The 18,931-nt window shown below is 43.9% G+C and overlaps 2 protein-coding genes across 2 annotated transcripts; both read right to left on the reverse strand.

The window, feature by feature from the left end:
• Positions 1 to 5,861: 5,861 nt before the first annotated feature.
• On the reverse strand, positions 5,862 to 6,842 carry LOC128845884 (olfactory receptor 2AP1-like). Its single transcript, XM_054044949.1, has one exon. It carries the CDS (start codon positions 6,840 to 6,842, stop codon positions 5,862 to 5,864), a length of 981 nt encoding a protein of 326 aa, XP_053900924.1.
• Positions 6,843 to 16,138: 9,296 nt separating this feature from the next.
• LOC128847109 (olfactory receptor 1020-like) lies at positions 16,139 to 17,089 on the reverse strand. The gene has a single exon (XM_054046448.1). The coding sequence runs from the start codon at positions 17,087 to 17,089 to the stop codon at positions 16,139 to 16,141; it is 951 nt and encodes a 316-aa protein (XP_053902423.1).
• Positions 17,090 to 18,931: the final 1,842 nt, after the last annotated feature.

Genomic DNA, 18,931 nt, shown 5'->3' on the forward strand with positions numbered 1-18,931 from the left:
GACATTTTATTTCATATTTACTCTAATTTATAATAACTTTTATATAATATTCAAGCAAAAATAATTTTGAAATGACAAATTGGAATGTTCTGTTCCAAAGATCAAAATATTCCAATTTTAACCTTATCAAAACACTGCATTTCAATTTTTTTCAACAATGTTTCACTGAAATCGACACACTCCCATGGAAAATTTAGATTTAATTGAAATGCGATTTTTGCAACTGGAAAATTTTTTTTGTCACTTCAAGTCTAGTACCTCTGTTCTCTGTAGTAATAGACCAATTTTCCATCAAGTATGGAACAACCAGTTTCAGATTATTCAGATTTGGCAAGGCCTAAATGATCACATATAACAATACTACATTTTGCAGGGCTGACTCATGGAGGGATACTGACCTGAGATCTGCTTATCTCATCCACTCGTACAAAAACATTCCATTTACATTTCCCCCCAATCTCTTCACAAGAGCACAATAGTCTCTCCAGCCTGGCTTTTAGCTGGCTCTTGTTAGCAATCGGGGGCTTTAAACTATGCAGATGAAAATCATGATTTCCTCTGCTGTGTCGGGCTTTGGTAGATCATGGATCACAGAGCACTACTTCAGACAGAATAGAAACAACTGGGACGGGACTGTAGTTCAGAATTCAGGGGCACTGGCAGAATTGGGTGTGGGGAGCCAAAGACTGGAATAACAATAAGTGCTGGGGATTGGGAGTGAGGGACATATTCAGACCTGTGTGGTGTAGACATAGGTTAGGATAGACTGAGCTGGATGTCTGGATTAAGGGTCATTCACAGAGCAGTGGAGGGGCAATAATGCCAGGGCTCATTTAGCAGGTGATCCCCTGGGACAGTACAGCATTCTTTGGGGAGGCCAGAATTGAAATCGCAGATGAGGGAGGGAGGAGATGCAGATAAGGGTGAGGGACCTCTGCGGGGGAAGTGGACGCAGTTAGGTTAGCATTGAGCTGCATCAACAGAGCTCTGGCGGGAGGGGGCAGGGAGCCAAAGCCTGGGGTTGGTGCAAGGGCTGAAGGTTGGGACTGAGAGTCACCAACAGAGATGTGTGGAGTGGAAGCCCAGGGCAGGATAGGAGGGGGATATGTGCAGTGGCCCAGGACTTGTCTAGGCTATGCCTGCTGTGACGAGAGGCAGAGGCAAACCAACACAATGGAGATAACCCTAAATTTTTAATTTCAAAAATGGAAAACTAAGAAACATATCAGGAACAATAACAGAATAGAAATAGGTTTCAGAGTAGCAGCCGTGTTAGTCTGTATCCGCAAAAAGAAGAACAGGAGTACTTGTGGCACCTTAGAGACTAACAAATTTATTAGAGCATAAACTTTCGTGGACTACAGCCCACTTCTTCGGATGCATCTCCTCAATATATGTTCCATTCTATATGCATCCGAAGAAGTGGGCTGTAGTCCACGAAAGCTTATGCTCTAATAAATTTGTTAGTCTCTAAGGTGCCACAAGTACTCCTGTTCTTCTTTTTGAGAATAGAAATAATATAAAGTAACATCCAATGCTTATCTAGGAAAATCATAAACTGTAAATTACCATCACAATAAAATATCAGGGGGTAGCCGTGTTAGTCTGTATCTACAAAAACAACAAGGAGTCTGGTGGCACCTTAAAGACTAACAGATTTATTTGGGCATGAGCTTTCGTGAGTAAAAACCTCACTTCAATAAAAGACATTTTTCAACAGCCTGCTTTCTCAACCCAACATGGAATTTGCTCCTCTCCCGGCTTTGCGATGATCCTTTGTTTCGACAGTGAGGTGACCTCACCTCTTTCCAGCAGGACCACCCACAGCTGACAGCTCCTCACGCACTCCTGTTCCCCAGCACCCAAACTGTATCCCTCCATCAGGGTCCCAATGGGCAACATCACCTGTCATACGCTTGGTGCCCCTTGCAGCTGGGGTCCTTGCACACAGCCCTCCATGGACCGACCTCTCCCAGATCCTCAGCAAATCCCCTTTTTGCCAAGTGCTGTCCCTTTTCATTTCCTTCTTCTCCACCCGCCTTTCCACTGCCTCCTCTCCCAAGACCCTTCCCCAGCTGGGTCTGCCCTCTCACAGCCTGGCTCTCTCTCCAGCACAGCACTCTACACTGCTGCATCACAGCTGCAGGCCCTAACAAAATCCCTGCTGCAGGTGCTGGTGCCAGGGCCAGGGTTACTGCACATGGATCTAGGATGGCTATGGGATACCAGCAGAGCTAGGGAGCCTGAAATAGCCTGCAGGACTGAGGATGGGGAGTGAGGGGAATTGGCAGAACTGAGCATGTGCAGTGAGAAGGATGGCTCATGGCAGAGATAGCAGGGTGCTATAGATTGAGACTGAGGCGCATTGACAGGACAGTGAGTGGGGGAGCCCAGGGCTGGAACAGCAGTGGGGCTGTGGGTAGAGATTCAGGGACATTGGCAGAGCTGAGTGGGTGGGTGGGAGAAGCCCAAAGCTAGGCTAGCAGGGGGCTGTGGGTCAGGATTGAGGGGCACCGGCAGAGCTGTCAGAGTGGGAAGCCCAGGACTGGAGGTTGTGTGTTAGGAACTGGGGGAAATCACCAAAGTTGTGAGTAGGCAAAATGATTCTAAAACACAGGCCAGCTATTTCTCTTATCCTGTTTCTTTCCTCCCTTTCCAGTTGGCCAAGAGGAGCTGTGACAATCTGAAGGACATGCACCATACAGAGGAAGAAGAACTATTGTGGGGGAGCATGAGATGGGCAGCGAACAAGATGCGGTTGAAAGCAAAGGAAAACAGCTAACTCCCAGGAAAGTTGGCTGCCTGTGTTGGGACCTGGGAGACAGTGGAACGCTTTGGCCAAAGCAGCTGATCTTTCCACCAGTTTGCTGGAAAAGGGAACTGGGTACCAAACAGTGATAGAGTCAATTTCACCAGTAGGTTGCTGGATCAAATCAATCCAGAGTTTCAGGCCAGAAGGGACCATTATGATAACCTAATCTGACCTCCTGCATAACAGAGACAAGAGAATTTCCCCTACTGATTCCTCCATCAGTTTCAATACCTGCTGTTTGCAGGAAAGCATATCCTTTAGAAGGAGATGTCAGAACTGGATTTAAAGTCTTCGCTTGGCAGCAAATCTATCATATCCCTCAATGAATCCAGCAAGCACTTAAGGTTGGCACTGACTGAAAGTTGTCCCTATCTGATAGGGATTTTCTGACCATTATGTGGGTTTTGGTGTATTCCCCAGTTTGGTAGGTGCCATCATCGGAAAAATGCAACCCCCTGCTCATGTGCTCAGCAGAGAGGCCAGTAATAGAATGGGCCATGAGCTGTATCTACCCTGTGCTTGCAAATAATCTTGCTTGCCAGAAAATTTCACTGCAGCCTGGGGTTGCCATGAGGATGGTAATAATATCATTTTGCCTTTACACAACACTTTCCATTTTAATATCTACAAATGTGGCTGTACTAGAAAGAGACCCTGAGACATTAGGCCTGGTATAAGAGACCCGAGACCTGAACTAAAGTAGTGGTCAAGCCTTGCTAATATAAAGCAAACTTAGCAAAAGTCAGGCTCTGAGCAGAAGTCAGGCTCTGCCTGCATGCAGGCTCACAGAACCTAGCAAGAGCAGGGCTGATATTGCAAAAACACATACATTCCTGAGAAGTGCTAGGCACAGGACACTCACACAAACACATTCTAGAAGGGTGGTATCAGAACACCCCGATACCAAGTATGGTACAAACACACTTCCCAAAGATAGGAAAATGTTGACCTTTCTTAGAGATAAGGTCAGGATAACAGTGTGATGGATACAGATGTTTTGCTCAAACCAACATGTACAAGGTAAATGGTGGTAACACATCAGGGGGCAATATGTAACTTCTTTGAATCGGTGTATCAGTGTAGAAAGCAGGGTCTCAGAGGGGGGACCCACCATTCACTAAGCTGAATCAATTGCAACAGGCATACACATGGTATTGTAACTGTAGACACTGATCTGGGGAGCTAGGACTGTGCTTGGTTGACAATAAACTTGGCAGGGGGTGCCGTCACTACTAAACCAAGTCTTGTGGTCTTTGTGGGCTGTACGAACAAGGTCTGCTGTGTCAGCTATCTGTCAGCTAACGAATAACTACAGTGGCTAGGTATCACTGTCACCTATTAACTGAAACACAGAGAAACTCAGTGCCAACACTGAATAGAACCCAGACATAAAATAAAATAAAAAGTCTAAATCCAAATATTTTGATTGACCCAAACTGATTTTTTTCCCAAAAATTTTCTTTCATGAGACATTCAAAATTTGACATGTTGTTCTGGTTTGGAATGATTTTTTTTCAATGTCAGAATTCCCTGTGAAACAGAAATTCTGGTTCCCAACCAGCTCTGTTATTTAGGCACCTAAAGAGAGATGCCGACTGGCATTTTCAAATGTTCCAAAGTAGGCTAGGCATTTAGCTCCCATGGAAATCAAGGAACTCCCAACTAGAGGGCAGTCCCATGTAGAAAACTCAGAGTCTGGGAACAGAAGGAAGAAAGTGTTTGGTAAACCAATTGATATTTGTGTGGGACTCCAGAGCTGCTGGGAAAGGACAGTGGTACCTTTGCATTGCTTTCTGCCAAAGGGAGCCATTTGTCAATTGCTACCATCCACTGGTCAGGGTAAGGGTAAGGTGACTTCTATACCATTTGTAATTAAACAAACAACATGAAGAAACTATCCTGGGAGCATGTCACTCATTTCTGCTCCAGAGGGAGAATTGATCTGCCATGTCTCAAAATCTGCTACCTAGCCCCAAACAGGCAAGAAAAACAAATGCCTTGTCTTTGTCTGTATAGATATGCTGGCAGTGTTCCCTAATGTAGATAAAGAACATGCCAACAGGAGGAGATTTTCTGCCAGCATTAGCTACACTGACAGAAGCAGCCTTCTGTCAGCATAGCTGTGCCTATGCTGGAGTGTTTGCCGGCATAGCTATGTTGGTAAGGGGTTGTGGTTTTTACCACACCCTTGACTGACGTAGCTATGCCAGCCCAACTACGTAATGTAGACCTGGCCAAAATCTGGTAACAGGAGAGAGTGAAATCTAGAAGGACCAAGTGCGAGGACAGAAGGGAGAACAAAAGAAACATGAGACTAACTGTATTAGTTACCCATTTATTTTTTACTACTGAGTGGAATTTCCTAAGGAAATATTGCAACCGCACATATGCATCGCACATGAATTCAATAGAGTCAGCACATTTTTTGTAAAGGGAAATCATGGCTCACCAATGTACTAAAATTATTTGTGGGGGTGGTCAACAAGCATGTGGACAAGGGTGATCCTGTGGATATAGTGTACTTAGATTTTTTGAAAGCCTTTGACAAGCTCCCTTACCAAAAGCTCTTAAACAAAGTAAGCTATCATGGGATAAGAGCAAAGGTCCTATCATGGATTGATAACTGGTTTAAAGATAGGAAACAAAGGATAGGAATAAATGGTCAGTTTTCAGAATGGAAAGAGGTAAATAGTAGTGTCCCCCAGGGGTCTCTACTGGGACCAATGCTGTTCAACATATTCATAAATGATCTAAAAAAAGGGGTAAACTGTGAAGTGCCAAAATTAAGTTTTTAAGGTCCAGCTTGACAAAGCTCTGGCTGGGATGATTTAGTTGGGGATTGGTCCTGCTTTGAGCAGGGGGTTGGACTAGATGACCTCCTGAGGTCTCTTCCAACCAGGATATTCTATGATTCATGGTTATGGCCACCACCTACATTGGTCCATCCACCGATCTGGACAACTCTGACTGCTGAGATTTTCACTGAGAGTTTTCAAATTAATTTTTAGGGGGGCTGATTGCTTAAATCACCCAAGCAGCATTGAAAACCTCAGGTTAAGTTATTATCTCGGAGTCTCTGCATGGTTTTTTGAAAGCCACATTTATTGACTGCTTTGCACAAGTCTTCCTTGACCTCTCTGTTTCTCAGGCTGTAGATGAGGGGGTTAACCAGGGGAGTCAGAACTGTGAAGCAAAGAGAGAGCACTTTGTTCAGGTCTCTCAGTGTATTAAGTTTCGGTAGCATGTAGACAATCATTGGGGTTCCATAGAAAATTGTCACCACGATGAGGTGAGATGAGCAGGTGGAAAAGGGCTTTTGCCTTTTGGTGGTGGAAGGAATTCTCAGGATGCTGGCAACAATACACACATAGGATGTCAGGGTTAGTAGGAATGGTGGCAGGGTGAATATAGAAACTAAAATGAAATTGAACAATAACATCAGGTGTGTGTCACTGCAGGACAGTTCCATCAGCGGGATGGGATCACAATAGAAATGGTTGATTTGATTTGGCCCACAGAATTTTAGCTGTGATATGAATAGGACAAAGATGGTAATCGCCAAAAAGCCATTGAACCATGACCCAGCAGCCAGTTGTAGGCAAAACTTGGTATTCATAAGAACTGAATAGTGCAGGGGTTTACATATCGCTAAATACCGATCATAAGACATAGCTGCTAGGAGATAGCATTCAGTAGCTGCCAGGGAACCAGAGAAATACATTTGTGTGAAACAGCCACTGACTGAGATGGTTCTGTCCTCAGTCAAGAGACTGGCCAGCAACCTGGGCAGAAAGGTGGAAGTATAGCAGGTCTCCAAGCAGGACAAGTGCCCCAGGAAGAAGTACATGGGGGTGTGAAGGTGCTGATCAGCCACAACGAGCACCATGATGAGGGTGTTCCCAACTACAGTTGCGATGTAGGTCACTAGGAACATCAGGAAGAGAAGAATTTGCAGGTCAGGGAGATCTCCAAATCCCAGGAGGATGAATTCTGTGACAGCTGTTTGATTTCTCCAGTGTGAGCCTGCCATGGGTTCAGTCCAGGAACAATAACACTGCAATTGAATCAGAAGAACACAGAGTTAAGAGTTAATCAATTCTCATGAGTTAATTCCATAAATATTCACAAAATCTCCCTCCTCTCCTGGTCATTGGCTGAAATTTAAAAGCTAAATGTAGATGTCAGAGCTAAGTGCCAGAGTCTGAGTTTGAGAACAGATCATTGGTAAGGCTCTGTGTTTGTCATGGAAGTCATGGACTTCTGCAGCAGCTGATGTGCCTGGCCTGGGCAGCTCAGGTTTCACCCCCTCACAAGAGATCAGTTTATGCCATAAATTATGATCTGGAATAAATTCTCCCACCATGTGCTGGTGTCGGTGATGTGTTTCCCGACATTCACTATTTAGCAGTGATAAAACACAGCTCTTTGGAGAGTAGGTCTTAGGAATGGGCAGAACCAGGCTGATATGATGCCCTAACTGGGGAATAACTCTCCATACTGACGGTATGACAATACAGGAACAAGAAAGACCCCGGGGTGGGAGGGAAGATGCTGTCCCTGAACTCGAAGTCTAGAAACCATCTGCCATGTGTGATCAGGGCTAGTAAGACTCTATCACCACTCGACACCTCATTGGGACACACACTGAGCCAGACCCTCAGCTGTTGTGAATCAAGGTAGCTCCTTTTGTGGCAGTGGGATAGATCCCCAACTGAGGACCTGACACAAGACATGGATCTCAAGCTCCATCTCTGCTAAATGGTGCTCTGACTGCTGATGGACATGGCTGTGGGAAGTGACTGAGGCTAAAACTTTTAATATTCGCCCGAGGAAGAGTTCTGTTTAGTTTGAAAGCTTCTCTCCTTCACCAACAGATGTTGGTCCAATAAAAGATATCCCCTCACATACGTTGTCCCTGAAATATTCACAAACCACATCCATGCCCCTCTCTGGAAGGTGGTATAGAAATGCAGTCAGGAAGATAATACTCACTTGTAACCACAGGACAGACCAAGCTTGAAGTGATGTGCTCTTATTTCTCAGAGTTTGGATGCCAGGTTCCTCAGCTGAGGTTCTTGTCTCTCCTTTTTCTGCAGAAACTGGATTTTTCTCCATGAAAAAAACCTGCAATTATATGAAGGAATGAGCCGATGCATTTGATCTACCTTTGGAAAATGAGCTTTGATTTACAAAGTGTAAATGCTAGCCCATATTTGTATTTGGTCTTCATGCTTTTTAATATGGTCCCAGTTCAACCTTTCTCCCACTTGGTTCACTTGGTGTCTCCAAAGACTTGTAGCTAACAATGCCCAGTGGGACTTCTACAGCATGCTTTGTATTTTTGTATGTTTTTTAAAGTCTAATGATCCTATGTGGAAAACATTTTACATCATGATGAAACACTGCTAACATTTTTGGGAGATGCCTGTCACACCTATGTCTCTGAATCTATGCCAAGAGTAAGCAATGCTTTCCCACACAAAGGAAAACGGAGGCACACACAAAATTCATAAAAAAAATATGAAAAATTCCCACTTTGTCACATCTCTTCCTCCTTGGAGATGGAACTGAGCGGGGTCATTTCAGCCAGTGACCTCGGGAAGTTCTGCTACCTGTTTCCAGGACAATGCATCTGTTATAACATTTTCACTCCCATTAACATGAATCACTTTCATATCATAATCCTGGAGGATCAGTCTCCATCTCAGAAGCTTGGCTTTAGCCCCTTTCATTTGATTCAGCCGTCTTGGAGAGTGGTCAGTAGACATGGCAAAGTGCCTCCCAAATACATATGGCTGCAGCTATTTAAGAGCCCACCCCATGGCCAGGCATTCCTTCTCTACAGAAACATGTTTCTTCTCATGGGAGAGCAGTTTCTCACTTAGATACACAATTGGGTTTCTGTCCCGCTCAGCATTGGTTTTCATCAGCACCACACCAAGCCCTGTGTCTGAGGCCTCTGTGAACAACAGGAAGGGTTTACCAGAACTGGGAGCTGACTTAGAGCCTCCTTCAGTTCAGAGAGGTCCAGGCCAACTTGTCCAGCTTACCCTTTTTACATAGTGCAGTGATGGGTGCTGCCAAGGGGCTAGAGGGGGGTACAAACCAATGGTAGCACCCCCTCATCCGAGTAAAGGCCTGGGCTTGTTTCTTGGTTTAGGGAGTGGGCTAATCTCTGACCACCTTCACGTTGGCAGGATCTGGCCTTATGTGATCACTCCCCACCGTGTGATCCAGGTAGGACACCTCTACCATCCCCACCTTACACTTTCCAATCTTTAAACTCAGTCCTGCCTCCTCCAGGAGATCCAGCACCCACTTCACTTGGGATAAGTGTTCCTCTCAGGTCTGGCTAAAGATACAGATATCATCAATGTATGCCAGGGCACAGTTCTCTATTCCCCTCAGTAACTGATCCACCAGGTAGTGGCATGTGGCAGTGCCCCCTTGAGGGCAAAAGGCAGGTCCAGGAACTCAAAGAGCTCCATAGGGTGGTGATGGCAGATTTCTGTCTGGCTTTTGGATCCAAATGCACTTGCCAGTAGCCTTTGATGAGATACATAGTGGTAAGGAATGGGGTAGCCATTGGACACCGTGATGGCCTTAGGCTTCCTGTAGTCCATACAGACTCTGATTGATCCATCTCTCTTGCACACCAGCACCACGGTAGATGCCCATGGGCTGGTGGACACCTGGACACCCCTAAAGCCTGCATATCTTTGACCTCTCTCTCTCTCCAGGTCCTGGGCTGTTTTCTCAGTGACTTTGAATGGGGAACACCTGATGGGAGGGTGGGATACTGTCTCCACCCAGTGCACAGGTAGGTTAGTGAGCCCAGGCCAGTTGGAAAATAGCTGCTGGTAGGACCGCAGCACCTCTCTGATCTCTGCCTGCCAGGCAAAGGTTAGCTGATCAGAAAGGGGAACTGATTCCAGTGGGAGGCCAGCTACTGTCTCAGGGAAGAGGTCCACTAAGGGATCATCCCCCTGCTCCTCCCATTGCCCACACATGGCCAACTTCTCCCTTTCCAAATATGGCTGTATCATGTTGACATGCTACACTCGGTGGCAGTGAGCCCCGTTTGACAACTCCACCTCATAGTTCACCTCGTTCAGTTGCTTGATGACCTTAAAGGGTCCATGTGAGGCAGCTTGGAGCTTATAGTTCCAAACTGGGATGAGAGCCATCATCTGGTGCCTGTTGCCCTAGGAGTGGGGATGTGCTCTGCAGTCATACCAGACCTGTTTCTTTTGGGCTCTGGCTAGGTTCTTCCTGGCCAAACCATGTGATCGGTAAGCTTTTCCCGAAAAGACAGGACATACTCAATCACTGATCCCCCACTGGGAGAAGCCTTTTCCTTCCATTTGTCCCAGGGTCCCCTCACTCTTCTCTGTTCTATATGTGAACAGAAGATGGAGTAAATGCTTGTCCCAGTCCTGTGGGTGCTGATCAATAAAAGTCCTCAGCATCATCTTCTAGAGTCCCATTAAATTTCCCCAGAAGCCCCATTGGACTGAGGGAGATATCAAGAAGTCCCAGTATGCAGGACCCCACATTTATCCCACAAGCACTAAAGCAGGGACGAGATGAAATTTCACCCGATCTCCTTGGGGAGCCCCATTGTGCTGAAAACAGTCAACAGCACATCTGTCACCGAGTCTGCTTTGATGGAGCACAGAGTCACTACCTCTTGGTCGCGGGTAGCGAAATCTACCACCACCAGAATGCCTTTCTTCCCTGACCAGGTTGCCTTGCTGAGGGGCTTCACTATATCCATAGCTACCTCCTGAAAAGGTGCCTCTATGAAGGTAGTGGTCTCAGGGCTGTTGTACACTGAGGCAGCAATTTGGAATCGAGTTTCCCTGTGAAATGTGCATCCCAGGGACTTTCCCCACTTTTCCATCAGTGGGTCCTCTTGCGCCTCTGCTTCTCCATCGCCAGTTCATGCTTTCGCTGCTTCTCCCAGTCCTCTGGCTCCTTTGCTATCAGCTACAATTCCAACCGCTTCAAATCTACCAATGAGGAGCCAGGTCATGAAAATCTCCTGGTGCATGGGGAATGAGGTATCATGGACGCCCTGCTTCTGCAAAGGCTACTGCCTCTGCTGCTCCCAGAGTCTCCTGAAACCCTGCTTGGGCCTGAAGCCTGCTACTTGGACTGGTCATCCTTCTCAATCCATGCAATCAGCTGCACCTTGCTTACCTTCCCCACACTTAACCCTCTCCCCCTGCACAGGTTTGTAATGTTCTTCCTAAAGAGATGGCTATACACCATTTTGTCACTGTTTCCTTCAACTTCCCTTGTTTTATTGCTGCCAGTCACTTGACTGAGAGGACAAGATACTGTCAAATCTTGGGCGGGGGGAAGGCTTTTGTTTGTGTTTTTTGTTTGGGAGTTCATTCGCTCTTGGGACTGAGAGGGACTAGACATCAACCCAGGTTCTCCCCATCTCTCTAAACAAGTATCTCATATTTCAAACATGTAAGTAAAAAGCCAGGCAAGGCGTCTTAGTTTTACTTTGTTTTCTCAACTTGTAAATGTACCTTTTACTAGAGTGTTTATCTTTGTTTGCTGTACTTTGAACCTAAGACTAGAGGGGAGTCCTCTGAGCTCTTTAAGTTTGATTACCCTGTAAAGTTATTTTCCATACTGATTTTACAGAGATGATTTTTACCTTTTTCTTTAATTAAAAACCTTCTTTTTAAGAACCTGATTGATTTTTCCTTGTTTTAGATCCCAGGGGGGTTGGAACTGTATTCACCCAGAGTTGGTGGGAGGGAGGAGGGGAATGGTTAATTTCTCCTTGTTTTAAGATCCAAGGGGTTTGGATCTGTATTCGCCAGGGAATTGGTGAAGGTCTCTCAAGGCTTCCCAGGGAGGGAATCCATTGGGATGGTGGCAGCGGACCAGAGCTAAGCTGGTAGTTAAGCTTAGAAGTTTTCATGCAGGCCCCTATATTTGTACCCTAAAGTTGAAAGTGGGGATACAGCCCTGACACCTGTCCTTCCTGACCAGTTTATATCCATCCATGACAGTGCTCCAGTCTTGTGAACTGCCCCACCAAGTTTCTGTTATTCCAATCACATCATAGTTCCTTCATTGTGCCAGTACTTCCAATTCTTTCTGCTTGTTTCCCAGGCTTCTTGCATTCCTGTACATTCACCTAAGATAACTAGCCAATTGCCCTACTTTCTCAGTATGAATCAGGAGGCTTCCCATCATGTACCCTCTGCCTTGTGTTTCCTCCCAGTATCCCATTTCCCCACTTATCTCTGGGCTTAGGTCACCATCCCCCGGCGAACCTAGTTTAAAACCCTCCTCACTAGGTTAGCAAGCCTGTCTGCGAAGTTGCTCTTCCATCTCTTTGTTAGGTGGATCCCATCTCTTCCTAGCAATCCTTCTTCACTTAATAATGAAACACTATATGATGTTCTGTTATAATGTACTCTCCCTATAATTAAAACATCATCATCATCTATATTCTGCCATCCACTGGGCATTTCAGAAAATAGCTGCCCATTTCTCCTGCTTAGAGTATGCTGCCCTCTAGTGGACATCTTCCAGAATCACTGACCTTGCCACATTATTTTGTTGTGAAATCTATTGGTCAATATTTCTGACCCTTCCTCATTTCTTCCAATCTGCGGCCACCTACTGTCGATTCATTATAAACTCTACTCAAAAAAAGAGGCAAATTTATTTTAGCTGAAAATTGACCCTCTTTTGCACAAATAAATTCTGTATAATATTTGTCAGAAATGTGATGATTTTCTCATTATTTAAAGCTATTCAGGAACCAAAATTTTTATTTAATAGGAAATTCCATGAGTTCAAATTTTTGTTTTCATTCCAATTCTGACTTTTCAAATATATATATATATATATTGAATTTTACTTTGAGATTATTTTATTTCATTTGTATTACTTTTTATGTTAATTTTGTATTCTATTCTATCCTACTATTTTATTTGTATATTTCATTTTGTATTAGTTTATAAAATAATACACAGTAATTATTTTTTCCCTAAACAAATGTTTGTAGAAATTTCCTATAGAAAATTTAGATCTTGACAATTTGGCATTTTCTGATGGAAAAATATTCCATTATAAAATTATTAATCATCTCTATATTTTATTCTTTTTCTTTAGTTAAAAATATTAATTCTCTCTCTCTTCTTGTTTGTGGATATCCGGTCTGCCATTACATTCTGTCTGCCTGCCAACCATTTCTAATTCTGCATCTGATCATGCATAGAGTTATGCATAGTTAGTTTTACACCTTGGGATAATTGTGTTGATGCATAGCCTTCTTTCACTGAAATCAAAGACAAAATTCTCACTGACTGAAAGGATTGCAGCCTTTGATTTCAATGTGATTTGGACAGCTAACACCTTTAGTCTTCTTCAACACTTATAGCCAATATCCCAAACCCTAGAACTGAGTGCATCAGCAGCAAATATCAGTGCTGTGTTACTCACATCATCTTGCTAGCCCTCTCAGTACCCCAGTGAGGAGGGTGCTGCTATTTAGAGTAGAACGTTCAACAGTGTCTTTGTTACTAAAGCTTAGCAGCCAAATCTCACTGAAAGTCAATGTATCTTGGGTTCCTAAATCCCTTTTGAAATTCATTCCAGTGTTTTTCAAAATGTTACCTTAGTTCAAGGTGCCCTGGTCAGGCATTGCGGAAAAGAGCAAATGGAGATTAACACATTTAAATTGGGATTTTCAAAGGGGTGGGTGATAATATGTACAATAAACACCCAGCTCCCACTGAATTGCTAGCTACCTGGGATTATAAAGTGCAAATGGTTTATTCACATATCCCTGAAAAGTTTCAGGGCTCTTCAGTGCCATGGCAGTTATACAAATTAGAGAATCTTGTACCAAAACTATAGGTCCCTTGTTGGTACACCGGAATGTACGATAAGCATCAGAACATTACCGATTTGTCTCCTCTACAGGATTAGTTATATATTCCCACCAGCCAGTTCATGGCCGTATTTGGATACAGTGAATAGGGTCATTTCATTTGTGTGTATTACAGAATAGTGCAATTTGATTAAAAAACTGGGCTTTCCCAGCATGAAGTTTTTGACATACTGCCACTCTTCCCCCGAAGGAAAGATTTGTTCCAGCCTTTACGGAAGAATACAAATATCCACTTATTTCTGAATGCAAAACAAACTAGATGATGGTTATTCACAGTCCTCTTCTAGCACAATTTTCTCTGTAAGCATGTAATTAATCACCTGTGTGAATAATTTTGTGCTGCCAAGACTTTGTTTTCATAATGTCTAATGTTGAATACTTGTGGCACACATAATTGTATTTAAAAAAAACTGAGTTTTTTATTTTGTTTTCTTCTTTAATTAATCTCTGACAAAAATATTGCAGGCAGGGATGAAATCCCATTGCTTAACCCTTTGAAGGCTATATAATTGACTATAATACAGAGATAGATCTGAATCTTCTCACACTATGGCTTAATTTTTAATTCCAAGTTTATTGACTCTTAATCACTTACGCAAGTTTTTTTTACTGAAATCACAGGTTTCTTATTTATTCCTGCCCATTTTTCATTCCCTATCATCAGCTGCCATCTAATGTTCATAAGAACGAATACATAAAACACTGACAATATTAACCTTGGCTTCTCCATAGTCCCCATTATATACCATAGCCACCCCTTTCCCAGCCTTCATCCTCTGCTATCGTGATTATCCATTATACAATAAAGTGCATCTTTCCCATCCCTCACCCTCTGCTACCCCCCAATACAGAGTTCAGCAACTGCTGCTCAAGCACATCAGGTTGCCCAGGGCACATTCTTTCTTGTGCAGCCAGCACTGAAGTTGATACTGTGGTTTCCTCACTTGTATTTTTAGCAAGCTAACTAGAGTAGAGCGACTGTAGTGATGTCTACTGTCCATTCAATGCTCCCCTCACTCTTCCCCTCCCTGTTGCAGTGTAGACATACCATAAGTGCCTAGCTGTGGATTATTCACTCAGGCCTCTTTCCATCACTCAGCCACTTTTGCTTCGCTAATCAGTGTAGATTATCAGCATTCTATTTTAATGCAAAAAACAGTTTCCTTGGATTACCGGAGTACTTTTCAAAGCCATGAATGCACTGACATATTTTCACAGGGACTCACATATGTGAGGTCCCCACACAGATTTTGCACCAGTATAACTATTCTGGTTAGTGGTGTGAGTCTGTTATGGAAATCATTCTACCAGTACAACCTCTAGTATGGATACAGTTTACCAATGTTGAGGTCCCTTATGTGGTATAGCTTATTCCCCTTCCCATAGGGGGATCAACTATACTGATATCAGCAGCTTTACATCAGTATAATTGCATCATAAAATCATTGAATATTAGGGTTGGAAGGGACCTCAGGAGGTCATCTAGTCCAACTCCCTGCTCAAAGCAGGACCAATCCCCAACTAAATCAGTCAGAGTAGATGAGTGGCCCCTTCAGGGCACTCCCTGGAGGCATTCGGGCAGGCCTGAATGTAGTCCTTCACCTCAGTTGCCCTTATTTGTTCCCTAAATAAACTCCACACTGGTTTGTCCAGTCTCATAACAACAGTCGTCATTTAGGTTTCATTTATTTTCATTTATTAACTTAAATTTCAAACCTAACACAGACATCTTCCCTCCAGCTTCCTACACCCCAAACTGCCCCCATCTCCTATGAGTCTTGGCCACCTTAGCACACTTCTCCCAGCTCTTCCTAGATGGAGCAATTCCCCGAGTCTCAGGGTTTTCCCTCAATTACTCTCCAAAGTTTCTATTCAGCCTCCTGAGCTTGCCTCTTCCCACATCCCCCTTCTGCCCTTTATTGGAAATTGCCTGATTCCCCTGATGTGGGGACCCTTCTCTAACCAGAGCTGGCTTGGTCCCTGGCTCTCCAGTCCAAAGGTGTGAGGGCCTATCAAAGGCAAGTTCCCCATAAATAGAATGTCATATCCCAGAACATCTACCGAGGCTGCATTGCCATGTCTGGTAACATACCCTGTGCCTCATACCCTATGTGAAATGGGGAATGTCTTTTCTGATTCATTATATTTCCTTCTGTGGGAAGGGGCAGTCTCCCACCAGCCTAGTATTATCTAATATGGGTCCTAAAAACAATGGGTAACCGATATTTAGAGGGCTCTCTGTCTCCACTTTCTCCAGGGCTGCAACTCTGTAAGACCATGACATGAAACTCTATAATATAATGGAAACAGGACCTTGGACTTCAGCAGGCTTCAGTTCAGGCCCTATCCCAGCCCATGTTATATCTATTTTATTTTAACTTAAGGCAGTTGATCAGTTAGCATTTTTCAACCACAAATTTCCTGCAAGCTTTCCTCAGGGCTTCCTTCACCTCTTTGTTTCTCAGGCTATAGATGAGGGGATTGACCAGGGGAGTCAGGATGGTGTAGATGACAGAGAGCACTTTGTTGAACTCACTCAGGATGCTGGTCATTGGGAACATATAGACAATTAGTAGAGTTCCATAATAAATGGTCACCACAATGAGGTGGGAGGAGCAGGTGGAAAAGGCCTTTTTCCTCCCAGTGGAGGATGGGATTCTCAGGATGGTCACAATGATACAAATGTAGGACATCAAGGTAAGCAGGAATGGGACCAGTGAGAAAATCAAGCAGAGTGTGAAAGCCAACATTTCCATCAGCTGAGGGTTATTACAGGAGAGAGTTATCAGGGGGATAAGATCACAAAAGAAATGGTCAATACAATTTGGGCCACAGAAAGTTAACTGGGATATTGACAACGTCGTTATGCTATTACCTATGAAGCCACCTATCCAAGAGCCACCTGCAAGCTGTAGCCAGGCCCTGCCACTCATACGGGTTGTGTAATGCATTGGATTGCATATCGCTACATACCGATCATAAGACATCACTGATAAGAGAAGGCATTCTGTGGCAACCAGAGAACCAAAGAAATATAATTGTGTGAGACACCCATTGAAGGAAATTTTCCTGTCCTCAGTGAGGAGACTGGCCAGCATCCTGGGCAGGATGGTGGAGGTGTAGCATGTCTCCAAGCAGGACAAGTTCCCCAGGAAGAAGTACATGGGAGTATGGAGGTGCTGATCACACACAACTAGTGCAATGATGAGGATGTTCCCGGCCATGGTTGCCATATACAGCACTAGAAACAGCAGGAAGAGAAGAATTTGCAGATCAGGATGAGTCCCGAATCCCAGGAGGATGAATTCTGTAATGGACGTTTCATTTCCCTGTTTTGGGTTCGCCATGGAATGTGACTACAGGAAAGAAATTAATGCTGCAACATAAATGAACAACATCCACCCAATAAATGTCAGCATTGTTTTCATTTTTTCTCTCTGCTGGCTACCGGAACAATAGCTGAGTGGAGAATGGAAGCCAGGGGAGGGGAAATGCCATCTCTCTTTAACCCTGGAATAGATTTCATATCTGAGCATACTGCAGGTTAAAACAAAATGTTAATCTCTCTTGAAACCCATGTAGTACCTTGACAGATGGCACAGATGGTGAAGAGGCTCCGACACAATAGGACAGACAGATTAGACAGATATTGGTTCAAATAGTCACATACATCACTTCCTGGTGTCTAAAAGCAGAACAAAATAGATTGCAGTTCCACTGCTGAAATGGGTCAGGATTTTATATTTTAGGGGAAGCCACAATAAAGAAATAAACCAAGCAAACAGGGCTGGGAATAGCAATGGGTGGGCAGCCAACTCCAAGTGAACTGCAAGGAAAATTGGCAGCCAAACTCTATTATCACCCTTTGAAAATTGTATCCTGTCAGGGTTCCCTCCCCAATCTGAACTCTGGGGTACAGATGTGGCGACCCGCATGAAAGACCCCCTAAGCTTATTTCTATCAGCTTAGGATAAAAACGTCCCCAAGGCACAAACCATTCTTTGTCCTTGGATGGTACTGCTGCCACCACCAAGTGAGTTAGACAAAGATTCAGGAAAAGGACCACTTGGAGTTCCTGTTTCCCCAAAATATCTCCCCCAAACCCCTTCACCCCCTGTCCTGGGGAGGCTTGAGAATAATATACAAACCAAATAGGTAAATAAGGTGAGCACAGACCAGCCCCTTTTCCTTGCAGTTCACTTGGAGTTGGCTGCCCACCCATTGCAATTCCCAGCCCTGTTTGCTTTTAACCTGCAGTCCCCTGTGATGCGGAGATATTTTGGGGAAACAGGAACTCCAAGTGGTCCTTTTCCTGAATCTTTGTCTAACTCACTTGGTGGTGGCATCAGTACCATCCAAGGACAAAGAATGGTTTGTGCCTTGGGGACATTTTTATCCTAAGCTGGTAGAAATAAGCTTAGGGGGTCTTTCAACCAATCAGGTTCTTAAAAGCAGAACTTTATTATAAAGAAAAAAAGTAAAAGAAGCACTGTAAAATCAGGATGGAAAGTAATTTTACAGGGTAATAAGAGTTAAAGCATAAAGGATTCCCCTCTGGGCAAAACTTCAAAGTTACAAAAAAGAGGAATAAACCTCTCTCTTAGCATAGGAAAAATTCACAAGCTAAAATAAAAGATAATCTAACGCATTTCCTTCCTATTACTTACAGTTTTTGTACTCTTAGATGCTTATTTCAGGTAGGGTTTTAGGAGATAGTTTTTCCTGCCCTGGTCCCTCTCTGTCCAAGAGAACAACAAAGAGGACCCAAACAAAACCTCCCACCATAGATTTGAAAGGATCTTCTTCCCTTCTTGGTCCTTTTGGTAAGGTGCCAACCAGGTTATTTGAGCTTCTTAACCCCTTATAGGTAAAGAAGGGATTTTATGCTACTCTTAGCTGTATGTTTATGACATATCCTAAACAAACAAGAGTGCCTGTCCTTCCCTGTGGTAATATTCCATTGTCCTGCACTAGGATACTTGGCATACAAAGACCCAACAGGATGTCCATCTTATGCAAAAAGGAATAAAGTCTGAGATACCCTGCAGTTAGCCTCCAGGGATGAAAATGTTATTACTGGTCATACAGTTACCTAATCTTTACTTTAAAAAAACAAAACACCAGCTAGAAACAATCAGTTTAGCTAAAAATGTACTCTCTTTTGCATGAATGATTTCTGTTTGAAATTT

This window comes from Malaclemys terrapin, chromosome 12 (assembly GCF_027887155.1).
Source record: "Malaclemys terrapin pileata isolate rMalTer1 chromosome 12, rMalTer1.hap1, whole genome shotgun sequence".
NCBI lineage: Eukaryota > Metazoa > Chordata > Testudines > Emydidae > Malaclemys > Malaclemys terrapin.